We start from the raw sequence: 27,227 nt of genomic DNA on the forward strand, positions 1-27,227 counted from the left end.
TATTTGGGTTTTATCCCAATCAATGAACCAGTTCAAGCTGGGCCCCAAACGTCACTTGTGTAGAATGGGCTGGACGGTCCCATAGGAGGGATTCACCACGGTATTTAGGCACCAGGTCCCAGGTTTGGCTCTATTGCAATTCACAAAACTCTGCCCTGTTTAGTCTGCCTGTCAGCATTTGCACTCCTGCCCCACTCTGGGCATCAGGATGCCCCAGCCCTAGAGCAATTCACAAGCCAGGGAGACGGGCGAATGCATGCCTAGCTCACTGCAGGGCCTGATCCCGTAGAGGTGCTAAGAGTCTGCTGACGGGATTGCAGCACTTTCAGAATCCATCAGGAGGAGATTGTGGAGCTGCCACATTATACCTTCTACCCCAGTGATAGAACCTGTCTGGGCTGTGGGAAACCTAGGAGTCAGTTCCCTCCTGTCTGCCAGAACCTGGGCTCCCGCATCTAACCACTGGGCTAAAAACTATGAGAGTATCCCCTCCTCCAGCTGCTGTGTGGTATGAGGCCCCTGCCTAGCTCACTGTCACAAAGCAGCCTGACTCCAGGAGATGGTTTCTGGCTGTGTGTCCCTGCAGCCCAGGCCAAGGCACCAAACTCCCTGAGAGGGATGGGGCATGGACAAATCCCTGTTGTTGGCATCTCCCATTGGTTTCAGCCCTGCTCAAGCCCCAAACTCCGGCAGGTATGCCCCATGGGGCTGAAGCCTGGAGACCCCCCTCCCCATTGGGCTGAAGACCCAGCTCCCCGCTGCCAGGCAGAGGACCTGAGCCTCCCCCCCACCCACCCCCATAGGTGGAGAATGGTGGTGATGTGGGGGGCTCTGCAAGCTTCACTTTACCTGTAAAAGACCCACATGTGGCTCACAACCATGGTTTGGCCACCCCTACTCTAGAGCTCTGGCCCTTTGGGGGCAGGACAAAGCAGGAAGCAGGCTTTAGCCTAACCTGGCTAAGGCAGCCACCAAATACAGTCTGGAGCCTACAGTCTTCTGGTTTGGGCAAGCCACAAGCAATGCACAGGCCTTCTGGCCTTGGAGTGAATAGGCTGCCACCCTGGGATTGGGGTTGGCAGCAGAGGGTAGGGGTTCCAGGCCTACCTTACTCCACAGGGTCCCAGCCCAGAGCCATAACAGTGGTGAATAATTTTACCACTGGGTCAGTGGGGATCCTACTGAAACATGCTGATTCCTTCGGGGGGAGGGATAGCTCAGTGGTTTGAGCATTGGCCTGCAAAACCCAGGGTTATGAGTTCAATCCTTGAGGGGGCCATTTAGGGATCTGTGGCAAAAATTGGGGATTGGTCCTGCTTTGAGCAGGGGATTGGACTAGATGACCTCCTGAAGTCCCTTCCAACCCTGATATTCTATGATTCTAATAAAACCGGACTAAAGTGTGTTTCCCTTGGGCTACTTCCATAGGTGCTGGAAGTAGTCGTGCTGGGAGGGCTGCTGCACCCCTTGGCTTGAAGTGGTTTCCATCATACGCAAGGTTTGGCTCAATGGCTCTCAGCACTCCCACTATACAAATTATTCCAGCATCTCTGGCTACTTTGTACCACAGTCTGGGCAGGGGGTTCCGTAGTCCAAGAGTCCTCGGTCTCCTCGGGGTACACTGCAGATGGCAGACCCGGCAACTCCTCTCCAGGTCAGTTTTCCCTGGGGTCAGGGTGCTGCACAGTAGCTGGTTCAGCTCTGGAGTTCTGCAGTGGACTGGAGACATCTGTCTCCTTCCCTGGTTCCTGGTAACTGAGCTGCAGGGCCCTCCCTTTATACTTCCTGTCCCACCCTGGTACTTCCGATGCAGGTTTGGCTCTGCCAACCGGGGGAGTATAGTGGTGCCTTGCTCTCAAGTCCAGAGGGAGGCCATTCCACCACATTACACACCCCACCCCCTCAAGTCCATCTCTAGGAAAAGGCAAAGAGATGGCAAAGTCCCCTTCTCCCAACCGAGAGAAGAAATTGGTATTGGTGTGGTCCCTACCAGTCCGATGACACACCGTGAACGTGTAGGGTTGCACGGTGAGATACCAATGCACCAGTCAGGCAGACATTTTCTTGACCATGTTCAGCCACTTTAGGGGAGCAGTCAGTCAGAAGCACAAAGGGGGTCCCAGGAGCTAATATCTCAAGGCACTCATGGCCCACTTGACTGTCAGAGCTTCCTTCTTGATAACTGAGTAGTTCTTCTCTCAGAAGAGCAACTTGCAGCTGATATATAATATGGGGTGCTCTTCCCTGTTAACCTCTTGGGAGAGGATGGCTCCCAGTCCCACTACTAAGGCATCTGTCTGTAAAAGGAAGTCCCAGTTGAAGTCAGGGCTGAACAGCAGATGGCAGTCCTTGACTTTAGCAAAGCTTTTGACATGGTCTTCCACAGTATTCTTCCCAGCAAGTTAAAGGAGTATGGGCTGGATGAATGGACTATAAGGTGGATAGAAAGCTGGCTAGATTGTCGGGCTCAACGGGTAGTGATCAATGGCTCCATGTCTAGTTGGCAGCTGGCATCAAGTGGAGTGCCCCAAGAGTCGGTCCTCAGGCTGGTTTTTGTTCAATATCTTCATAAATGATCTGGAGGATGGTGTGGATTGCACCCTCAGCAAGTTTGCAGATGACCCTAAACTGGGAGGAGAGGTAGATATGCTGGAGGGTAGGGATGGGATACAGGGGGCCCTAGACAAATTAGAGGATTGGGCTAAAAGAAATCTGATGAGGATCAACAAGGACAAGTGCAGAGTCCTGCACTTAGGATGGAAGAATCCCATGCACTGCTACAGACTAGGGACAGAATGGCTCGGTAGCGGTTCGGCAGAAAAGGACCTAGGGGTTACAGTGGACGAGAAGCTGGATAGGAGTCAACCGTGTGCCCTTGTTGCCAAGAAGGCCAATGGCATTTTGGGATGTATAAGTAGGAGCATTGCCAGCAGATCGAGGGACGTGATCGTTCCCCTCTATTCAACATTGGTGAGGCCTCATCTGGAGTACTGTGTCCAGTTTTGGGCCCCACACTACAAGAAGGATGTGGAAAAATTGTGAAGAGTCCAGCGGAGGGCAACAAAAGTGATTAGGGGACTGGAACACATGACTTATGAGGAGAGGCTGACGAAACTGGGATTGTTTAGTCTGCAGAAGAGAAGAATGAGGGGGGATTTGATAGCTGCTTTCAACTACCTGAAAGGGGGTTCCAAAGAGGATGGCTCTAGGCTGTTCTCAGTGGTAGCAGATGACAGAACAAGGAGTAATGGTCTCAAGTTGTAGTCGGGGAGGTTTAGGTTGGATATTAGGAAAAACTTTTTCACTATGAGGGTGGTGTAACACTGGAATGCGTTACCTAGGGAGGTGGTGGAATCTCCTTCCTTAGAAGTTTTTAAGGTCAGGCTTGACAAAGTCCTGGCTGGGATGATTTAGTTGGGGATTGGTCCTGCTTTGAGCAGGGGGTTGGACTAGATGACCTCCTGAGGTCCCTTCCAACCCTGATATTCTATGATTCTATGAGCACTGGCTCTTGGCACAGTTGGTCTTTGAGGGTCTGGAAGGCCCGTCCACACTCTGGAAGACTCGTCCACACTCATCCATCCAATGCACACATCGGGGACTATCTTTTTTCAGGAGCCACGATCGAGGCAAAATTGGGGACAAAGTAGTGGTAATATTCTGCTAGCCCCAGAAATTGCCACACCTGTCTTTTTGTGGTAGGGGGCTGAGTAGGCCTGCAGACCCTGGAGCTTTCCCACTAGGGGCCATACTTGGTCTTGCCACAGGGTGTATCCCAGATAAGTAATCTCCTGCCACCCAATCTTGCACTTCTTGGGGTTAGCAGTCAGCCTGGTGGTGCACAAGGCTCTATAGATAGTGGTGACCCAGTTGAGGTGGTCTTCCCAGTGGCTGCTGTAAATCACTGTCTCATTGAGACAGGCAGCAGTGCAGGCATAATGGGGTTGTAGGATCCAGTCTATCAGCTGCTGGAAGGTGGTCGGGGTGCCATGGAGATCGAAAAGCATCCAGGTGAATTGGTACAGCCTGGTCAGGGTAGTGAATGCAGTCTTCTCCCTGGAGCTTGGCTCCAGTGGAATTTGCCAGTACCCTTTGGTGAGATCCAGGGTGTTTCTGGGCATCACTGAGTGAGTCTAGTTGCTCATTGATCCATGTTATCAGGTAAGCATCGAATTTAGAGATGGTGTTGACTCTCTGGAAAATTAAGGCAGAACCCAAGGGTCTCATCAGGCTTAAGGACCAGAACAAGGGGACTGTGCCACTCATTTTGGAACCTCTCGACTATGCCTAGTTCCACCATGGCTTGGACCTCCTTCTCAACTATTTCGGGTGTTTGGCATGGCAATTGCCTTCATGACCTCCTGAGGTCCCTTCCAACCTGATATTCTATGATTCTATGAATGACCTCATGGTCTCTGAGACAACTTCTCCCGGGTTCATCAATATTCTATGCTGTACAAGTGTAGTCTGTCCTGGCTGAGCCATGAAGGTTTTAGGGAATGCTTTCAGCAGGCTCCTGACTTGCTTCTGTTGCTCCTCAGTCAGAGTATCCCCCAGTTGTGGCCCTTCAGAGTCCGTTAGGTCAGGAAGCTGGGCCCCTAAGTCTGGCTCCAAGGCATATGAGGTGATCAGCAGCCCCTCGAGCTTCCGCCATACCTTTAACAGATATGACAGATTTACCATGTCATTTTCCTTCCAGTCGGGTTGGGACACTTCATAGGTGACCGGCCCAACCTGGCGAATGATCCCATAAGCCCCCTGTCAGCGTGCTAGGAGTTTTGACTCCTCAGAGGGTAGGAGGAGGAGAGCCCTTTCATCAGGCTCAAAAGGTCCTCCCCCGGGCTCCCTTGTTAGAAGTTCACTCCTGTGCTTTCTCGGGTGCCTCGTCCACTTCCTCAAAGGGCTCTCCCTCAAAGGCCACTTCAGGCTGATGGGACCCCCAGGTTTGCAGCATGCAGGACCTCCACAAATCCCCTCTAGCCGTGGACCAAGATAACAGGATATGCTAGCCTTGGTGCTGGCCTACCGTCATGGTCTGTGCCTCCCCCTTCACCATCACGATGACCCAGGCCTTGGAGTAGGGCTTCACCTCCCCGTGGATGCATTGCAGCCGAATGACTCCCAGTGATAGATCCAGGGGCTGGATGAGGTCCTGATGGTCGAGAGTCTGCCTGCATCCAGCATCAATGAGGGCTGACACTCAGACTCCGTACGTGTCCAAGGGGACTATCAGCTTACCAGGAGGGCTGCTTACGGGCCTGAGACTCCCCAGAGCAGACCCGGCTGAAATTGCAGTCCAACATGGGGCACTCGCATCAAAGGTGCCAAATCAGCTGAAGATGAAACAAGGGCCAATTTTGGGGTGCCTGGGCCAGTCTAGAGTTGGGTGGGGGCATTGGCTCACCTGCCATCTGGGGCTTCCCCACCATATCTGGGTTCTCAGGTATTATATATAGCTGGACCGCTTGGTAATAGTGACCGTAATATAATTAAATTTAACATCCCTATGGTGGGGAAAACTCCACAGCGGCCCAGCACTGTAGCATTTAATTGCAGAAAGGGGAACTACACAAAAATGAGGAGGTTAGTGAAACAAATTAAAAAGGTACAGCACCAAAAGTAAAATCGCTGCAAGCTGCGTGGAAACTTTTTAAAGACACCATAATAGAGGCTCAACTTAAATGTATACCCCAAATTAAAAAAATTAGTAAGAGAACCAAAAAAGAGCCACCGTGGTTAAACAACAAAGTAAAAGAAGTAGTGAGAGGCAAAAAAGGCATCCTTTAAAAAGTGGAAGATAAATCCTAATGAGGAAAATAGAAAAGACCATAAACTCTGGCAAATGAAGTGTAAAAATATAATTAAACAAAAATAGAATTTGAAGAACAGCTAGCCAAAGACTCCAAAAGTAATAGCAAATTTAAAAAAAAAATACATCAGAAGCAGGAAGCCTCCTAAACAGCCAGTGGGGCCACTGGACAATCGAGATGCTAAAGGAGCACTCAAAGATGATAAGGCCATTGCGGAGAAACTAAATGAATTCTTTGCATCGGTCGTCACTGTTGAGGATGTGAGGGAGATTCCCAAACTTGAGCTATTCTTTTTGGGTGACAGATCTGAGGAACTGTCCCAAATTGAGGTGTCATTAGAGGAGCTTTCGGAACAAATTGATAAACTAAACAATAATAAGTCTCCAGGACCTGATGGTATCACCCAAGAGTTCTGAAGGAACTCAAATGTGAAATTCCAGGACTACTAACTATCATCTGTAACCGATCATTTAAATCAGCTTCTCTACCAAATTACTGTAGGAGAGCTAATGTGACGCCAAGTTTTAAAAAGGGCTCCAAAGGTGACCCTGTCAACTACAGGCCAGTAAGCCTCAGTTCAGTACCAGGCAAATTGGTTGAAACTATCGTAAAGAACAAAATTGTCAGGCGCATAGATGAACAATTTGTTGGGAAATAGTCAACATGGTTTTAGTAAAGGGAAATCATGCCTCACCAATCTACTAGAATTCTTTGAGGGGGTCAACAAGTATGCAGACAAAGGAGATCCAATGGATATAGTGTATTTACATTTTCAGAAAGCCTTCGATAAGGTCCCTCACCAAAGGCTCTTAAGCAAAATAAGCAGTCATGGGATAAGAGGGAAGGTCCTCTCACGGATCAGTAACTGGTTAAAAGATAGGAAACAAAGGGTAGGAATAAATGATCAGTTTTTAGAATGGAGAGAGGTAAATAGTGGCGTCCCCAAGGGAAGTTCTGGGACCAGTCCTATTTAACATACTCATAAATGATCTGGAAAAAGGGGTAAATAGTGAGATGGCAAAATTTGCAGATGATACAAAACTACTCAAGATAGTTAAATCCCAGGAAGACTGCGAAGAGCTACAAAAGGATCTCACAAAACTGGGTGACTGGGCAACAAAATGGCAGATGAAATTTGATGTTAATAAATGCAAAGTAATGCACATTGGAAAACATAAACTTAACTGTACATATACAATGATGGGGTCTAAATTAGCTGTTACCACTCAAGGAAGAGACCTTGGAGTCATTGTGGATAGTTCTCTGAAAACATCCACTCAATGTGCAGTGGCACTGAAAAAAACGATCAGAATTCTGGGCATCTGTAACGAGGCTGGTTCTGGCGGGACCCAGCTGAGAGGTGCCAATTCAGGACAAATTGCTTAAAGCAGGGCAGTTACAGCCCAAGGCTGGGGTTTTTCCACCTCTAAGGCAAACCAAACCAGTCAAACAGAGAAGACTTTTGTCTCACCCCACTGGCTAACCACAAGTCACCCAAGCAATTCCCTTAGACACTCCAGTTTCCCAGTATCACCACCAGTGCCACTCGTTATGGGGACAAAAAGTTATGAAAACCAATACCCCAGTAAAAGAAAAAAGGTTTTCTTGATCCCAAAGGACCAAGCCCCAGACCCAGGTCAATATACAAACCAGATCTTACCCACAAATCATGCTGTTGCCAATCCTTTAGAATCTAAAATCTAAAGGTTTAGTCATAAAAGGAAAAAGATAGAGATGGGAGCTAGAATTGGTTAAATGGAATCAATTATATACAGTAATGGCAAAGTTCTTGGTTCAGGCTTGCAGCAGTGATAGAATAAATCAAATCTCTGGAGAACATCCACAGCTGGGATGGGCTATCAGTCCTTGGTTCACAGCTTCAGTGTAGCAAAGTTCCTCCAGAGGTATGAAGCAGGATTGAATACCAGATGGAGGAGCTGCAGCAGCTTTTTATAGTCTCTTGCCATGTGGTCTTTCTTTCTTTGTTCCAAAGACAAGGTGCCCATCCCATGGCCTGGAAAAACCTCAGAGTTCTGTCCATCATCAGGTCCCTGCATACCAGAGTGGTCACTTTGGATGAGCTATTACCAGCAGGATAGTGAGTTTGTGTGTGTGGTTTTTGGGAGGGGGGTGAGGGGGTGAGAGAACCTGGATTTGTGCAGGAAATGGCCCAACTTGATTATCATGCACATTGTGTAGAGAGTTGTCACTTTGGATGGGCTATCACCAGCAGGAGAGTGAATTTGTGTGTGGGGGTGGAGGGTGAGAAAACCTGGATTTGTGCTGGAAATGGCCCAACTTGATGATCACTTTAGATAAGCTATTACCAGCAGGACAGTGGGGTGGGAGGAGGTATTGTTTCATATTCTCTGTATGTATATAAAGTCTGCTGCAGTTTCCACGGCATGCATCCGATGAAGTGAGCTGTAGCTCACGAAAGCTCATGCTCAAATAAATTGGTTAGTCTCTAAGGTGCCACAAGTACTCCTTTTCTTAAGGCATGTCTGCCTTCTCTTAATGGGTCAATTGTATAGCTAATGGTCCTTAATGGGCCATCAAGCAGGCTAGGCAGAGCTGACACCAACTTGTCTGGAGTGTTCCCCAGAAGCATAGCACAGGTTTGAAATACAGACAGTATAGAGCCAATATAATAACTTTAACTATAAAAATTATACACACATATAGACAGCATAATCATAACCAGCAAACCATAACCTTGTCTTAGACACCTCATTTGACCCCCTTTATACAAGATTTGGTGCCACTACAGGACTTTGGTTGCAACAACGATCTATACGGTCCCAGCTTATGTCAATAACGTCACAGCATCATTAAGAAAGGGATAGATAATAAGACAGAAAATATCATATTGCCTCTATATAAATCCATGGTATGCCCACAGATGCGTGCAGATGTGGTCGCCCCATCTAAAAACAAAGATATATTGGAATTGGGAAAGGTTCAGAAAAGGGCAACAAAAATCATTAGGGGTATACAATGGCTTCCATATGAGGAGAGATTAATAAGACTGGGACTTTTCAGCTTGGAAAAGAGGCGAATAAGGGGAGATATGATAGAGGTCTATAAAATCATGAGTGGTAATAGAGAAAGTAAATAAGGAAGTGTTATTTACTCCTTCTCATAATACAAGAACATGGGGCCACCAAATGAAATTAATAGGTAGCAGGTTTAAAACAAAAACAAGAAAGTATTTTTTCATGCAACGCACTGTCGACCTCTGGAACTCCTTGCCAGAGGGTGTTGTGAAAGTCAATACTATAACAGGGTTCAAAAGGGAGCTAGATAGGTTCATGGAAGATAGCCATTGATGGACCTATTAGCCAGGATGGGCAGGAATGGTGTCCTTAGCCTCTGTTTGCCAGAAGCTGGGATTGGGTGATAGGTTATCATCAAGTGATCCATGCCCTGTCTGTTCATTCCCTTTGGGGCACCTGCCATTGGCCACTGTCAGAGGACAGGATACTGGGCTTGATGGACCTTTGGTCTGACCCAGTATGGCCATTCTTATCTATTCTCTGAGATGCATGGGATGGATATTGAGGATTGATGGTGTCGCGTCCTTCATGGCGTCTTGGACCGGGCCTGGGTTAGTTCCTTTGGCTCTGGATCCTCTCTTCTCTGGCGCTGGCCATCATCAGGGCCATTGGCCCCGACAGCAGTCTCTGCAGCCAAAGAGTCCTCCATGAAGGCCATGGCTGCACTCAAGGTTGGCGGCCAGTGGCAAAGGCCCCCGGTTCTTCCTTGTACTGGGAGGACATTAAGGATAAGTGCAGGGTCCTGCACTTGGGACGGAAGAACCCAATGCACAGCTACAGACTAGGGACCGAATGGCTAGGCAGCAGTTCTGCAGAAAAGGACCTAGGGGTGACAGTGGACGAGAAGCTGGATATGAGTCAGCAGTGTGCCCTTGTTGCCAAGAAGGCCAATGGCATTTTGGGATGTATAAGTAGGGGCATAGCGAGCAGATCGAGGGACGTGATCGTTCCCCTCTATTCGACATTGGTGAGGCCTCATCTGGAGTACTGTGTCCAGTTTTGGGCCCCACACTACAAGAAGGATGTGGATAAATTGGAGAGAGTCCAGCGAAGGGCAACAAAAATTATTAGGGGACTGGAACACATGAGTTATGAGGAGAGGCTGAGGGAGCTGGGATTGTTTAGCCTGCAGAAGAGAAGAATGAGGGGGGATTTGATAGCTGCTTTCAACTCCCTGAAAGGGGGTTCCAAAGAGGATGGCTCTAGACTGTTCTCAATGGTAGCAGATGACAGAACGAGGAGTAATGGTCTCAAGTTGCAGTGGGGGAGGTTTAGATTGGATATTAGGAAAAACTTTTTCACTAAGAGGGTGGTGAAACACTGGAATGCGTTACCTAGGGAGGTGGTAGAATCTCCTTCCTTAGAGGTTTTTAAGGTCAGGCTTGACAAAGCCCTGGCTGGGATGATTTAACTGGGAATTGGTCCTGCTTTGAGCAGGGGGTTGGACTAGATGACCTTCTGGGGTCCCTTCCAACCCTGATATTCTATGATTCTATGATTCTATGACATGTATGAACTGCTCAAGGATGACTTGTTCAGTGACTTCAGCACCAGTACGCTCTTAGGGCTGTAGGCACTGCCAGCACACGTCCTTTGGCTGTTGGGCTACAACCCTCGGTCAGGCCTTGGGCGGGTAGGTCTTCTCCTGGAGTTGCTGCCAGAATGTCTCTGGTGTGATCTTGAGCGCATCGAGAATTGCAGGCTTCAGCTGACCTGAGTCTTGGGCTTCCCCTGCCAGGAGCCCCCTGTAGGCATCCTGAGCCAGGCCCATCACATAAGAGGCCAAAAGGGTGGCCCACTGCTTAAGAGGCCACTTAGCTGCTGAGGCGACCCTCTCAAAGGCATTGAGAAAGGCACTGGGTTGTCCTCAGGGCCCATTTTTGCCAAGCACACAAGCACAGTGAGGTCAGTTGGGGCCACTGCTCCCCTGGGGTTGGAGCCCCCAGGGGTTGGTATGAGTGCATCAAGCTGATGCGAGCAATGCAGTTGTCTATAAGGGTGTTGGGCCCCTGGCTCTCAGACCAATTGCTGTTGCTGATTCTCAGCTGTTGCATTTGTTGTTGCTGCTGCTGCTGGAGCTGCGCTGCCTGCTGTTGCTCCTCAGCAAGCCATTTGATCAATTTTTTTTACCTCCATCCTTTCCAGACCAGTGAGAGGGGGGCCGATTTAATGCTGTCCTAAGCTCATCCCCTTATCTCAGGGCATGGATGATGCCCGCATTCTCCACCAAGTGTTGTGGTCTCTCACACACAAATGGGGGAGGGAGGCCACCCTGTCTCGCTGCATCAGACAGCAGCACTTGGGCTCCTGCTGGCGGGGCAGAGCCATAAGCAGTTCACAGGTCGCAGCCTCCTTGCAGAGGCAAACAACCATTAGCAGGCTGGAGTGCTAGCTCCCTCAGGCAGCGCAGGGCAGGAAGCAATCTTTAGCCCAGTGTCTCTGGGCTAGGGCTGTCACCAATCAAGAGTCTGGGTTCTGGCCCTCTAGATGGGGCAGAGCATGAACAGTCTTTAGCTTACAGTCTCCAGGGGTGGGGAGACAGAAATCAACAGTCTATCCAGGCAGCTCTGAGCTACTGGGCGGGACAGAGCAGGGAGCAGGCTTTAGCCTAGCCTGGTTACAGCAGCCAGCAAACACAGTCTGGGCCCACAGTCTCCTAGCTGGGACAACACACAAATAATGCACAGACCTTCTGGCCCAGGGGTGAATAGGCCAGCACCCCAGGGGCCTGGGCCCACCCTACTCCACCAGGTCACAGCCCAGGGCCCAAACAGTGATGAATGGTTCCACCACTGGGTCAGTGGGAATCCTACATCGGGTTTCCTTGGACTACTTCCTACCACAGACTGGGGGGGTGTGTGTGGAGGGGGGAGTTCCAAAGTCTCAGGGTCCTCTGCCTCCTCATGGTACAATGTGGATGGCACTCCCAGCAACTCATCACCAGGATCGGTGTTCCCCAGGGGCAAGGTGCTGCATAGCACAGGTTCAGCACTGCAGCAGAGTGGAGACATCTGCCTCCTTCCCTGGCTCCCACCCAACCAAGTTGCAGGGCCCTCCCTTTATACTTCCTGTCCTGTCCCAGTATTTCCTGCACAGGGGGTGGGGCAGTTTTGGCTCCACCCAGCAGCGGGAGTGTAGTGCTCTCTTGCTTTCAAGTCCAGAGGGAGGCCACTCTGCTGCACTACAAGGACACACCAGACCCTGCCAGTACAACAGATGCCAAACCTGCAGACATATCACCACTGCTACAATGATGAACACCAACCCAACACACCTTTCAAGATCCACTGTTCCTACACAAGCCTTTCACAACATGAGGTGTACCTTATCCAGTGCACTAAATGCCCCAATAACAACTATGTGGGTGAAACCAGACAATCACTATGTTCTTGATAAACTCTCAAGGGAAAACGAAATGGTTGAACGTGTTTCACAAAGTGATCACTCAGGCCTTAGTCTCAAAGGAAACCTGCACAATATTTTCAATAGATGAGCATGAGAGCTTAAATTCATAACTTTGCTAGCCCCTAAAAATCACGGACTGACCAAAGACACTGGATTTATGGCTTATTACACTAATCTGTAATCCACTAACACCCACCCCACACAGAACTTCCTTCTTATCTCCCCCTTTCCTTTCCCTCCAGGGTGTTAATTGGCCACTTCACCATGAATCGTTCCTTGAAATACATTACTACTTACACTAAACAATTTCTTCCACCTTATATTTAGCTGTGAGTTTCCCAGACCTGAGGAAACTCAGTGTAACTGCGAAAGCTTGTCTCTGTCACCAACAGAAGTTGGTCCAATAAAAGATACTACCTCACCCCTCTTGTCTTGCCCAGCTTTGCAATACTTGACCAAAGGTGTGGGGGAGGGTCACATGTGGTCTCTGCCAAAAGCTAAGCACTAGCTGATCGTCGTGGTTATTGCCAGACATTTCCATGGGAAGTATTCTAGGAGTTCTGTAAAATGTAGGATCTGAGGTTCCAAACAACTGGAGCTGAAGCAGGTGACCTGGGATGGTTTGATAAATGAACAGGGGGAGGGTAGCTTCCTTTTATGGACCCAGACAGCCAGTTAGCTATAAAATCCCTCTTGGTAACTGTTCTCTACTTGCTTTACCTGTAAAGAGTTAAGAAGTCTGACTGCATGCATAGGTAAAAGGAAGTGAGTGGGCATCTGGCCAAAAGAGCCAATGGAAAGGCTAGAACTTTTTAAAATTGAAACAAGGCTCCCCTTTTGTCTGTTGTTGTTCTCTGGAGGGAGGAGACACAGAGCAGGAACAGGGCTGAACTACGCTGTAGGAAGCTTTAAGCCAGGTATGAAAAACCATCAGATCATACCTAGAGACTACTTACCTGAAACCCCAGATATGTAAATAAATCAGGGAATGTCTAGGAAGACGCGATTAGGGTTATTTCTTTTATTTCTTATTGGCTTGTGGCCTCCTCTGTGCTAACCCCCAAATGCTTTTGTTTTGCTTGTAACCTTTAAGCTGGACCGCAAGAAAACCATTTTTGATGCTTAATTATTATATTTGCTCTTTTAAAATCTAGCAATAGCCTACGTTCCAGATGTATTGTCTTTCTTTTTGTTTTTAATCACATTTACCTTTTTTAAGAATGGGATTGGGTTTTGGTGTCCTAAGAGGTTTGTGCATGTTGTTTGATTAGCTGGTGGCAACAGCTGATTTCCTTTGTTTTTCTTTCTCAGCTCTTCCCCAGAGGGGAGGTGAAAGGGCTTTAGGGTACCCCACAAGGAGGAATTCCCAAGTGTGCCTTTCTGGGTTCTCAAAAGGGGGTTTCTGCACTTGGGTGGTGGCAGCATCTACCTATCCAAGGTCAGAGAGAAGCTGTAACCTTGGGAGTTTAATACAAGCCTGGAGTGGCCAGTATTAATTTTTAGAATCCTTGCGGGCCCCCACCTTCTGCACTCAAAGTGCCAGACTGGGGAATCAGCCTTGACAGGCGGGTTAGGGCTCAGCTAACGCAACCAAGAGTGAGAACACCCAGCATCTGTCGAGCTAGGCCGGTCCTGGGTTTCCATCTGACCCATACACAGGCCTGAGCAGTGACAAAACCAAAAGAACCCCAAGAAAAGACTCTGAGCAGAGGACCCTGAGATCTGCGCTGAAGTGAATGAAACACTCAGGTTAGGAAAAGAGCCCAAACCTCTGGGACTGTCCAAGTGAGGAAGCAAGGGCACAAGGCGTTAGCATTATGGAGGTGACAACTTGCCAGTATGCATCTCATGGAAAGTGGACCCAGCTCTCTGGCCTGGACAGGCACTATGTGGACTGATCCTGCACTTAGGACGGAAGAACCCAATGCACAGCTACAGACTAGGGACCGAATGGCTAGGCAGCAGTTCTGCGGAAAAGGACCTAGGGGTGACAGTGGACGAGAAGCTGGATATGAGTCAGCAGTGTGCCCTTGTTGCCAAGAAGGCCAATGGCATTTTGGGACGTATAAGTAGGGGCATAGCGAGCAGATCGAGGGACGTGATCGTTCCCCTCTATTCGACATTGGTGAGGCCTCATCTGGAGTACTGTGTCCAGTTTTGGGCCCCACACTTCAAGAAGGATGTGGATAAATTGGAGAGAGTCCAGCGAAGGGCAACAAAAATTATTAGGGGTCTGGAACACATGACTTATGAGGAGAGGCTGAGGGAGCTGGGATTGTTTAGCCTGCAGAAGAGAAGAATGAGGGGGGATTTGATAGCTGCTTTCAACTACCTGAAAGGGGGTTCCAAAGAGGATGGCTCTAGACTGTTCTCAATGGTAGCAGATGACAGAATGAGGAGTAATGGTCTCAAGTTGCAGTGGGGGAGGTTTAGATTGGATATTAGGAAAAACTTTTTCACTAAGAGGGTGGTGAAACACTGGAATGCGTTACCTAGGGAGGTGGTAGAATCTCCTTCCTTAGAGGTTTTTAAGGTCAGACTTGACAAAGCCCTGGCTGGGATGATTTAACTGGGAATTGGTCCTGCTTCGAGCAGGGGGTTGGACTAGATGACCTTCTGGGGTCCCTTCCAACCCTGATATTCTATGATTCTATGATTGGGGGGTTAGAAATACTTAAATAGACAGGACAGGCACTTGTTAATAAGTAAAGGCCACAGACTGGGTTTTATTGCTTTTCTTTTACCTGTAACCTTATGTTTCCAAAGCCTTTTACTTACTTTTATTTGAATCTTTATCTCAAGCTCCATTAAATAAACTTCAAATTTGTTTTACTAGAGCCACGCCCCAGAGCTCTGTGCTAAGGCATGTGTCGAACTGGGTGAAGCCTGTGACCTGGGCTGCCCTGCTTCCACAGAGGCAGTGGATCGGTGGACATTGCAGGTGTCCAGAAGACAAGGAAGTGAGTATGTGACTGTAACAAGGTGGGCTGGGTAAATTGCTAGCTTGCAGCAGGAAAGAGTGGGGCTTGCAGTATCCCAGAGTAGATCACCTGTATTGCCTGCAGCCGGTAGCTTTGGGAGAACTTCCCCTGGTGGACACAGACAAGATGCCCTCACACCATAAGCAGGTGGTAGCAAGTCACCCTGGACACCTTCATTAACCCTGAAAAGTGTCACACTGGCTCCAGCTCCCTGCACAGAATGATCGTGAAAGCACAGACCTGCAGAATTCTGGGAGCCTCTCAGCAAATCCAGACTCAGAGACTGTGCACTGGGGGTGGGCTGGGGAGGCACAAAGCACAACAAGCAAGGAGCGACAGGGCAGCCAAGGGGACAGAGAGATTCTAGCTCAATGTCCCAGATGTGACGGAACAAGATAAATTTATTTCCTCAAACTACCAGGAATCCGAAGTGATGTCTCTTCAGAGTGAGAAGGAAAAACTCCCTGCCTTTGGGAGATGGAGAGAGATGGCTCCGTGCTATGGAGGTGCCTGCTCTAGAGCAGGGACAGGCAGCAATGACAAATTGACGCAGGAGATCAAACCCCAAAGACAGGAAAGCCCTGATGTGGACAAGTCCCCCCCTCCCCTCAGCAACAGAGACTGGAGGGGGCTGGCTCCTATACTTTGGCAAGATCTGTCTACCCAGTCAGGCCAAGGGCCCCACTGAAATGAGCTGGGGAGGGGGGCGCAGAGGCTCCCAGCTGTGGGCAGCTTCTCCCCACCCCTGACCCCCCTTGGCTAAGGACCAGACACATCTGTCTATCTTGTTAAACTTGCTTTAATATTTGGACATGAAGACAGGACAGAGCCGATCTGGCTGTGCACAGACAAGATGCCCCAGGGCCAGGGTATGGGCCGCAGGGTTTCCCTTCTCATGGATGTGTGGCTTTGGCCATGACGCAGTTCACTTGGTGCCTCCAGAGGGTGCCAATGGGGTTCAGGTGCAGGGGCAGGTGGATAGAGTGGGGCTCTTCAAGCGGCTCAGAGGTTGTTCAGCTCCAGCAGGGTCTGGTCTAGAACTTGGTGAATGCCAACGTTCTCCTCTTTGGCACTGGCCAGATTCTCTGTAAACACAAAGGACATCCAGACACACATCCAGACAGACAAACGCAGATGCCAGCCACACGTGATCAGCCACACGGATGGACAGAAAAACGGACACAAATCACACACAGACAGACACGCAAGGAGACAGGCCCACCCATGCACAGAGACAGACCAACCGAGCCACCCGCCCAGACAGACCAAGCCAAGACACACAGACAGACACGCAAGGAGACAGACCCATCCATACACAGGGACAGACAGACCAAGCCAAGACATACACACGGAGACAGACCCACCCATGCACAGGGACAAACAGACCGAGCCAGACAGGATCAAACCCAGACACAAATGGACATTTCAGTGTCGCTGGGGAACAGCATTTCCACACAGCACCATAACGTACCCCAGCTCCAAGCCAAGGCCTTACCAGGGACACGGCCCGACCTCACAGAGCAGCAATAGCTCAGAGGCCAGGTAGGGTGCTTAGACCAATCAGATCCTGGCAGCCTAACTTCACACCCACGGCTTCTGCCTGTGCTCCCTGCAGGGTGCTACTGCACATGGGGCTGTCAGATGGCACAGCCTCATTTCCACAGCCATGTGCTTCCAGCAGAGCCAGGTCCATCCCCAGAGAGTCCTGCCCACGGACCGATGAAAGGTGCATAGCACTGCCCAGCTGCTCCGTGATTCAGCTGGGAGCGGTGATCCATGGAGCAGTGGCAAGGCAGCAGCTCAGGAGGAGAGAGGACAGCACAGAGGGAAGAGAGACCAGCACTAACGAAACTGCAGGAGCCAGTTCTTCCAGCCCTCGTGTACAGAACATGCTACAGGGGAACCTGCCCACAGCCAGCGCTTCTGCGCTGTCCCCTACATCACTTCCGCTGGAATGAGACTCGCCATGACACCCTCAGCTGGGAGCTCACCCTTCCAGAGCCTCTGTCCTGCTGCCTACCGGAGCCTTTGCTGGGACAGGCGTTTCCATGAGGTCCACCTGCAGCCAAAGCCGCTGCCCTGCTGCCTAGAGCACCTGCTGGGAGAGGCTGGGGCCGGAGTAGCTGGACTCCCGCCCTGTTCCTTACAGTTCCTGGAGCTGGAGAAGCTGGATTTAACTGGGAATTGGTCCTGCTTCGAGCAGGGGGTTGGACTAGATGACCTTCTGGGGTCCCTTCCAACCCTGATATTCTATGATTTTATGACCTGCAAGAGCAGTATCCAGACAGCCTTTGCCTGCAGCAGTTGAGTGGTTTAGGAAGAGTGGTTTCCTGGTAGAGCCGGTGGGGGGCTGGCTGTCCCCTTGCCTTGGGGAGCACTACAATGTAGGGAGGGAGTAGGCAGGGTTCAGGTGGCTCAGCCCATCACATGGGCACTCCCTCCCCAGCCTGGGCAGCTGGCGCTGGCTCAGCAGTGCCCCTGTGGGGAAGGTGGGGGCTCTGGGTCGTGATGGCAGCAGGCTCCCCCCTGGGCAAAATCAACCAGCTCAGGAGGCAGGAGTCTCCAGCTGTTCAGAGCAGGCTGGTCACTCTGAACTGTAAGGCCAGGGGGTGAGGGTCCATGTGCCAAGTACCCAGCAGCAGGGTGAGGGCAGGGACTCCCCAGGCCCAGCTGGCCTGGTGGAACCTGTTACCAGGACTCAGAGCTGCAGGGAATGTCCTGGGCAATGGAGGGGGCGGGCGATGGGGCTGGAACACCCCAGGAGACACAGGCTACATGACATAAGCAGGGCATGGGCTGAGGCTGGCTCAGTTGTTAAGTTCGTTAAGGATGACTCGCAGTTCGTTAGTGAGAATACGGTTTTTCTCCGCCTCCTGCTGGGAGCGCGCTATAGAAAACAGACGTCAGCGGCAGCAGAGGGAGAGAGAGAGAGAAAGGAGAGAGTTAGTGCAAAGAGAAAGTCAGGTCAGCACAGAGACGCTATCAGCGTAGCTGAACCCCGGGGGCGTATGTCCCGAAGCCCATCTGCCCAGTGCAGGAAAGAGAAATGAACTCAGGTCTACAGGCAGAAGGGGAGCAGGCTCTGGTCTGGCTAGGGGATGGTGCAGCAAGGAGGCCATTCGAGAAGGAAAGAGGACATGTTTCCAGGAGCTGGGGAGATTTGTAGCACAAACTGGGGTGAGTTCTGACCCAGAAACATAAGGCTCTTTGAAGGGGAAAATCAATCAACCTCCAGGAAGGAAAGTGCTGCCCTACTCAGCTACACACGAAGCCAGGTCAGGGCTGTGAAAAGGTGTGTGCGCTGGGGCAAGTCCAGGCAATGAAAGAGAGACAGGGTCAGATCTCAATGGTAGCAGATGACAGAACGAGGAGTAATGGTCTCAAGTTGCAGTGGGGGAGGTTTAGATTGGATATTAGGGAAAACTTTTTCACTAAGAGGGTGGTGAAACACTGGAATGCGTTACCTAGGGAGGTGGTAGAATCTCCTTCCTTAGAGGTTTTTAAGGTCAGGCTTGACAAAGCCCTGGCTGGGATGATTTAACTGGGAATTGGTCCTGCTTTGAGCAGGGGGTTGGACTAGATGACCTTCTGGGGTCCCTTCCAACCCTGATATTCTATGATTCTATGATCTAGCTCAGTTCAGGCTGGGACCCGAGAACCAAGGACCAGGAGAACCTTCCTCTCAAATGGAGCTAGCTGTGCGTTCGTCCCTCTCCCTCCCCCGATGCACCGGCAGGGCTGAGCTCAAGGACTTCCCACAGGGTCTGTCCAGGTTCTTATGCTCAGCCCTTCCCCGCAGAGTCAGAGCACCTGTGGCTATCTGTGTTGTAGAGCACACCTGGCAGGAGAACCCCCCATAAAGGGCCATGTACAGGCATGAAAATGAGACATGGCTAGAAAATGAGTGTGAAGGTGAAAAACCAAAGCAGCATGAAGAAAACAAAGGCGAAACCAAGGAGAGAAAATGCTTTATTGAGACCAACGCATCGACCCAGAAGGACAGAAAAGAAAGTAAGTCATGAAATGTGAACTCAAGAGTAACGTGTGAAGGACAGGAAGAATGCAGAGCAGGGACTGGGAAGCAGTAAGGGCTGCCAAGCCTCCCACGTGTTTTCCTTCCACCCCATGGGAGTGACCCTCTCCTCTCCTCCTGCCTTCAGCTTTGGAGAAGCTGCTTCCAGCTGGGGGGAATCCCCTTCAGGGGGGTGTCAATGGGGAGCGGAGCCCAGGCAGATTTGGTCAGAGGACGTGGAGCCCACGCTGTCCCTCCCAATCCCAGCACTAGCTACTCCCTTCTTGTTCCCAGCAGCTGGGCTAAACGTGCCCGTCTCTTGGGACCCGACATAAGTAAAGCTCCCTTTGCACCAGGGCACGCCCCTCCGTCTCCTCCCCCTGGCCCCACAGCTGCCATCTTCCCCGGGCGTGTTAGAACTTGGCAGCCCTTTGACACAAAGCATGCCCCATGGAGCAGGAGAGGCAGAAGGGAGCCAGAAGGCTGGTACCCTGGGGAACCCTGGCTGCTTCTCCTGGGCTGCAACAGGAGCTTTTCTCTAGTTTACCGTCTGCACCAACTGCTCTTGAGGAAAGAGAGAAATCCAAATCTGCAGCCGTCCCCCAGCCCATGCCCATGGAGCGAGGATCAGCCCAGGCCAGCAGACAGAGACCCAGCATGTGGGGTGAGATGGGACCATGCACCTTCCATCCTCAGACCCCACCCCCAGGCAAGAGGTCAGCCCACTGTGTAACTGGACACTTCGCTGCAGCTCGGCAGATCAGGCTAGCTGGCCACACGCAGCACCGGAGCAAGGCTTATGCATGGCACATTGCAGATGGGCTGATCCCGGACCAGGGATGCTCCCCAGTCTGGGTTATGGGCTGGTCCCTGCTCAGGGACCCTCCTCTTCTGCAGCTTTCACTGAGCAAACTACAGCCACCCAGCAGCACTGGAGCTTGCGGGGACAAAGAGGGGAATGGACAGACTGACAGAGGTGGTGGGGAGCAGAGACCAAGGGATAGATGGAGGCAGGCAGGCAGGGGCAGCCATGGCGACTGAGGTCACAAGCAGGCAGGGTGGGAGGGGGTGGGCAGACAGCATGAGTGGAGTGCCATGGTGTTGGGACCGCTCAGGGGCTCAGAGGGAGGTGATGTCGTTAAGTGCATTGTCCAGCTCCTCACTGATTGCCTTATACTTCATCTTCTGAGCATACACTTCGTCTGCAGGCAGGAGGGTGTGCAGGGGGCGGCCCGTGGCAGAGCAGGGCAGTGGCGGGGAGGGAGAAAGAGAGAGTGAATGTGAGAGAGAGAGAGAGAGAGAGAGAGACCTTGCTGCCATGGGAGGGTGCCGGGTAGGGTTCACACAGGTGCATGGGCCTCTGATAGGCCAGACTGGTTCTTCCCACCCCTGCCCTTACCTCATTGCTCCAGGGTTTCACTTGCCCCTTCTCACCAAGGGACTCTCCTGGTCCGGCCTGAGCTCCCTGGCCACTCTTCCTTCCCTCCCTGGCTATCATGCTCCTGGCCAGCCCCTTGTCCTGGGACGCTTCCTGGCCCATGCCCATCACACAGTGATCCTGCCTCCCCTCCCCTCAGACTGGGATTCCCACCTGGGGGACAGCTCGTTCTGTGAGACCCACCCAGGCTCCCTGTCCCTCCCTCCTCTCCAGATCCCAGCATTCAGCCACAGCCCCACGGCCGGAGGTTTCGGCTGAGCAGACCCTGAGGCACGTCCTGGGCCTCCTAGGCTGGCTGTGCTCTGTGGGGAGGGGGGCAAAGGGCAGGCGGGGTCTCTACCTTCTAAGTCATCAATGGTTTTCTCCAGCTTGGCCACGGATCGCTCAGCAAACTCCGCTCGGGTTTCAGCCTAGGGTCAGGAAACGGGGCGTTAGCTATGGTACCGACTGTCTGATGGAGAACCGGGCAGAAGGTAGCATCTTCAGGGCCAGAACTCTCCACAGGCAAAGGAGGGCCAGATGCTACCCTGCTTGGCCCCATGGAGGCCCCCTTACTGGAGCTGGGACATGGCGAGCTGCCGAACCTCCTGTTGGACTCACTCCCCCAGCATTTCTGCAAGGCTCGGCTGGCCTGCTTTCTTGTATCTGAAGTTGCAGCAGATCTAGCCTACCTGTCAGCTGCTTTGCAGTGACTCCAGCCCTGCAACAAGGGGCCCAGGCCATGGCTGGAGGAGCAGCAGCATTCAGAGCCATGTATCTGTCCAAAGCAGAATCTGCCTTTGTACTGCTAATTTCAGCTCCGCTCCAGGAATGACTGTCTCTCCCCCACCCCCAGCACCCCGGGGCCCCTTAAGTGCATCAGAACCACATAGCTGGGCAGGGGAAGGGCAGTGGGGACTGCTCAGGTTTTGGGGTAGGGTGTTAGGGGAAGCTGGCCGTCTGCACAGTCCGGGAATCCTGCCCAGGCGGGTGGTGGCTTTAGCCACTCAGGGGAGCAGGGCAGTAGACTCAGAGTGGGTCAAGGATGACCCCAGGGATTGTGCCCACAGAACAGGTGCCGACTCTCCAGTGTGCCGGGGAGGGTGCTCGACCCCCAGCTCTGCCTCATGCCCTGCCCCCACTCCACCTCCCCCAATGCCCCACCTCCGCCTCACCTCCTACTGCACCCTGCTCCACCCCCACCTCTTCCCGCCCAGTTCCGCCCCCTCCCCGAGCACGCCACAGCCTCGCTTCTCCCCCCGACCCGCAGTGCACTGAAACAGCTGTTTGCGGCGGGAGGGTGGGGGAGGCGCTGATCCGTGGGGCCTGCCAGTGAGGGGAGAGTTGATGGGGGGCTGCTGGTTGGTGCTCAGGACCCATCATTCCCCCCCGGGTGCTCCAGTCCCAGAGCACCCACGGAGTCGGCACCTGTGACCCACAGCCAGTCCCACTCTGATGGGTGGCAGCAAACCCGTGCACCCTGTGGAGGATGGGGCGATTACACCAGGCCCTGCCCTCCTGTCAGGGTCCCTGATTCTGGGCATCTCTCACCTCCTTCAGTTTGTCTGTCAGCAGCTTGATCTCCTCCTCGTACTTATCTTCCTTGGTGGAGTACTGTGAAGAAAGACAAGCCTGAGTCGCTTCCCAGTCCCTGTAGCACCCGCTGGGTCCCTCTCATAGCGACAGGCTGGCAGGCCCACCCCTAGGTGCCCCACCATTGCCCAGATCCCAGGGCATCTCCCAGGAGAGCAGCACTCTGCTCTGCTCACTTCTCGGGCCCTGCTCCTCGCCAGCTGCAGGGCCAGGTGCTGCGCTCCTCCGGTTCCTACCTTATCGGCCTGGGCCTCCAGGGACTTCAAGTTGTTGGTGACAATTTTCAGCTCTTCCTCTAGGTCCCCACATTTACTATTCCCAGCAGGCCAGGGCGCGCGGAAGAGAGAAGGGTGCAGGGTGGTGGGAGGAATGAAGGAAAGGAGAGAGAGAAAAAGCTCAGGAGAGAGAAACAGCAGTTCAGATGGAGAGGAAGCAACAGCCAGCCTGGCCCGTGGCCCATGACCTCAGGCAAGCCACCATCCCTGCTGACCTACCCCGGTGACAGCTCCTAGGAGAGTCCGGCTGGGACGCAAGAGGCAGGCTCAGACCCCCAGACTGCGCCCAGGCAGCGAAGGAGTAGAGTGAATCACCTGCCTGAGCAGGCTCGGCAGGTAACTGGACCTAAATAAGGGCCAAAAGTCCAGAGCAGAGATGCCAGAGTGAGAGGGCCACCCAGCCCAATTTGCCTCTGCCAGCTCAGCCCCACCTGGGGCCCTCACAGGACCGCGAGAACTCCTCCTGCAAGCAGCACAGTGGGAAGTAATTGGGACAGAGACTCTTGCGGTGCTGAGACAGATGTAGACAGGGAGTGGGAGAGGTCTCACTCCCCACCAGGGCCTGCCTCGCACCTGCAGGGCCCCAGCCCCGGCCAACGCTCAGCTCACCCTGTGGCACAAGGAGTGGCCCTGTGACGCAGGCAGCCAGGGAGAGGTGTGGGTCGAACCAGGCAGCAGCCAGACCAAGGGCTGCCCAGCTCGCCTCCAACCCCAGCCCCTCAGTGCATCGAGCCCCATCTGTCTCAGCCCCAGAACTAGGACCAGACCCAAAGCCGCACAGGATGGCGAGGGAAGAAGGAGAGGGCTCAGAGTCATCTCACAGGAACGATGGAAAGGAGACAGCACGTCCAGAGGGTCAGAGAGGCGGAGAGGGACAGAGAGGAAGCTGCGAGACTCCCCAGTTCCCTGCCCCAGTACCTCTTCCTCTGAGGCCATCAGGGATTTGAGGGTTTGGTCCATGGTGCGCAGCTCCTCTTCCAGCTGTCTCACTCGGCTGGGGGGGTGAGAGGGGGCATCCCAGGGGGAGCGTTCAGCCATGGGAAACCGAGCAGAGAACAAGATCAACCATTCCCAATCCTTGCACCCCCACCCACCTGGCCGGGCCCCGTAGGGACAGGGGACAGCGACAGGGCAGGAGCCAGCTGCCATTCAGCCTGATCAGAGACAGAGAGCCAGGGGCCCCCCTAGGATTGGGCCACCTGCTCCGTCAGCCCCATAAAAACCTCACCGCTGCACCTGGATGCTGTGCCTCTAACGGGGTCAGTGTCGCCCCCTGCTGGAGAACCAAGGGAAGGGACTCACCCCAGCCATGGGCTCTGGCTGCCCGCTGAGTGCCCTACGCGGCTTAGTTCCCCGAGGGCTGCATCCCAGCTCAGCCTCATCTGGGGGGGCGGGGGGAGAAGCAGAAAGTAGGGGCCCGAGAAACCCCATCCCCATGCCCTCCCCCAGTTGCCCGGAGGGTAGAGACAGTACTCACCTTTCTGCAACCTCCGCCCTTTCTTCCGAGCGCTCCAGCTCCCCCTCAATGATCACCAGCTTACGGGCAACCTGGCAGGCCCGGCAGAGGAGAGACTGTCAGCCTGGCGCAGGCCCCGCCTGCGGGAACACAGCTCGGCAGCAGCCCCCTGCACTGCAGTGGTGGCTGCAGATAGAGGCCTCGGGATGGGGGGGCACCCCCCAGGGTGGCAGTGGCAGCCGGAAGAGGAGATGCCCCCCCAGAGACAGTGGGAGCAGGCAGAGAGTGGGCAGGGGCCGCAGCAGCAGGACCCACTTGCTCGTGCTCCATTCTCCTGGGACCTCTCCTACGAACGGGGGTGTTGCCAGGAGCTGCCAGCCCCCAGAGGCATGCACCCCCCCCCCCCCCCCAAGGCAGTGCTCCAACGCACTAGGCCATCCTCGGTGTGAGCCAGCCGGAGCCGTGGGTGCTCCTGGGGGTGTCAGCAGGAGCCCCAGGAACGATGGTCATTGGGAAGGGCTGGTTCTCACCTCCTCGTATTTGCGGTCGGCCTCCTCAGCTATGTGCTTGGCCTCTTTCAGCTGCATCTCCTGGAGCTCCATTTTCTCCTCATCCTTCATGGCCCGGTTCTCGATGACTTTCATGCCTCTGAAGAAAATCCAAACCACAGTGTTACGGCTGAGATCTAGACTTCCCCGAAATTGAGGCATGATCTAGAGCACCCAACTTGCCTCACAGCAAGCTAGAACACCCCGGCTCTGCCCCACGCCAGAGCGTCCCGGCTCTGCCCCACGCCAGAGTGCCCCACACCTGCTGCAATCTGGCACATGCGCCCTCTCTTTTTGCAGCCCTGCGCACCCCACCCCTCCCAGTGAATTAAATCATTCCCATGTTCCAGATCATCTTCCAGTCTTGGGAATTAGCCTCACACTTATCCCAGTGCCCATCCTGCCACATCCTTCACCCCTCTCAGATCATTGCCACATGGAGTCAGATACTCCTAGCATTGAGCTAGCAGCCCCCTTCAGCCCCATCCTAGCTCACACACCGAGCTAGTTCTGCACCCTCTGTGTTAGGTATCTGTCCTGCCACCCATCACCACAGCATCTGAGTGCCTCCTTCAGAGTCAGTAGTAAGAGCGAAACCACTAGTGGGCATGGGCCCCTCTGGGACAGTGCAGATGACAAAGCCCAGCCCAAAGCCTGGGAGAGCTGGGAACAGAGCATTCTCCATCAAGGGGAGCCAGCTGCAGAAAAACCTCCCAGTGGAGATCAGGCAAATTCAGTCTGACCATCTTCAGGACACCCTTACACCCTCCTCTCCCCCACTAGTGATACTCACCGCCCTGACACCCCATCTGCCCAAATAGCCCCCACATAGTACACAAAAGCCTACAGCAAAGGATCAAATCATCCAAACGGGCTGGGAGCCCATGGAGGGACAGGAGCAGGGGCCCCCTGTGCAGACAGCCAGCAGTAGCCCTCAGCTGTGAGCCTCTGAGCCAGGTCGACAAGCTCGGGCTCATGGGGCCCCTGCTACACTCTCAAGTTGCAGCTCGGGCTCTAGTGTGGGCTCGAAGCCCAGCCCCACCCTAGGTTTCAGAGTCCGAGCTCCAGCCGAGCCATGTCGACCGGCTAGTGTTAGCAGGTAACGCAGGCCCTGCCAGCTCAGTCTGTCGACTTGGATCAGCAGCTCACTGGTGTGGGCAATGCAGACCGGTGCCTGGACCATGGAGAAGGCAGGCAGCCAAGGGAGCTACAGTGACCCAGCCTTGAGTGATGGACACAAGGGTCATCGGGTCCAGGCCCTCGGCCAGGGGGAAGGGACAGAGAGTCCTAGTGAACTGGAGATGAAATAAGGCATTTTTAGACAGCTACTCCCTGGTCCCCCAAAACTTAACAAGGAGTCAAACAGGACCCCAAGGCTTTGCACAACTCTGGTGAATGGAAGGTGGGGACAAAATCTTTCCAACAGCATCACTTTGGTTTTGTCTGGGGTCTCCAGCTGCAAGCCAACTGCCCTCCATTCAAGAGCCGATCTCTGGGACGTACTGTGAGTGACATCTTAGTCGTGGTGGTGGCTGCATCGGTGGTGAACTAGTAGATAGTTGAGTGTCGTTAGCAACTGAACCCTGGTGTCTTCCTCTGTCTCCCAGTGGAGTCACGTAGACATTGAGGAGAGGCCTCATGGATCAGGTCCTCAAGGAATCAATTCTGACGCACTTAGAGGAAAGTGATCAGGAACAGTCAGCATGGATTCACCAAGGGCAAGTCATGCCTGACTAATCTAATTGCCTTCTATGAAGAGATAACCGGCTCTGTGGATGAGGGGAAAGCAGTGGACGTGTTGTTCCTTGACTTTAGCAAAGCTTTTGACACAGTCTCCCACAGTATTCTTGCCAGCAAGTTAAAGTGTGGGCTGGATGAATGGACTATAAGGTGGATAGAAAGCTGGCTAGATTGTCGGGCTCAACGGGTAGTGATCAATGGCTCCATGTCTAGTTGGCAGCCGGTATCAAGTGGAGTGCCCCAGGGGTCGGTCCTGGGGCCGGTTTTGTTCAATATCTTCATTAATGATCTGGAGGATGGTGTGGATTGCACCCTCAGCAAGTTTGCAGATGACACTAAACTGGGAGAAGAGGTAGATATGCTGGAGGGTAGGGATAGGATACAAAGGGCCCTAGACAAATTAGAGGATTGGGCCAAAAGAAATCTGATGAGGTTCAACAAGGACAAGAGCAGAGTCCTGCACTTAGGATGGAAGAATCCCATGCACTGCTACAGACTAGGGACCGAATGGCTCGGCAGCAGTTCCGCAGTAAAGGACCTAGGGGTTACAGTGGACGAGAAGCTGGATAGGAGTCATCAGTGTGCCCTTGTTGCCAAGAAGGCCAATGGCATTTTGGGATGTATAAGTGTAGGGGCATTGCCTGCAGATCGAAGGATGTGATCGTTCCCCTCTATTCGACATTGGTGAGGCCTCATCTGCAGTACTGTGTCCAGTTTTGGACCCCACACTACAAGAAGGATGTGGAAAAACTGGAAAACATCCAGTGGAGGGCAACAAAAATGATTAGGGGACTGAAACACATGACTTATGAGGAGAGACTGAGGGAAATAGGATTGTTTAGTCTAGTGGAAGAGAAGAATGAGGGTGGATTTGATAGCTGCTTTCAACTACCTGAAAGGGGGTTCCAAAGAGGATGGCTCTAGACTGTTCTCA

General features: G+C 52.7%; 1 protein-coding gene across 13 annotated transcripts in view; it reads right to left on the reverse strand.

Annotated features, from left to right (window-relative positions):
- Positions 1-27,227, reverse strand: part of TPM2 (tropomyosin 2) — a 57,712-nt gene that overhangs the window by 11,200 nt on the left and 19,285 nt on the right. For 2 of the 13 annotated variants that reach the window (XM_073343236.2, XM_073343244.2), the window contains 6 exons: positions 24,536-24,653; positions 24,027-24,097; positions 22,511-22,586; positions 22,233-22,295; positions 21,043-21,112; positions 16,036-16,337 (listed from right to left, as the gene is read on the reverse strand). In XM_073343236.2, the coding sequence (XP_073199337.1) occupies positions 16,255-16,337; positions 21,043-21,112; positions 22,233-22,295; positions 22,511-22,586; positions 24,027-24,097; positions 24,536-24,653 (481 nt within the window). In that variant the 3' untranslated portion in view covers positions 16,036-16,254. The other 11 variants (XM_073343234.2, XM_073343242.2, XM_073343239.2 and 8 more) reach the window with 6 other exon arrangements.

The sequence above is a fragment of the Lepidochelys kempii genome, chromosome 5 (assembly GCF_965140285.1).
Source record: "Lepidochelys kempii isolate rLepKem1 chromosome 5, rLepKem1.hap1, whole genome shotgun sequence".
Lineage (NCBI taxonomy): Eukaryota > Metazoa > Chordata > Testudines > Cheloniidae > Lepidochelys > Lepidochelys kempii.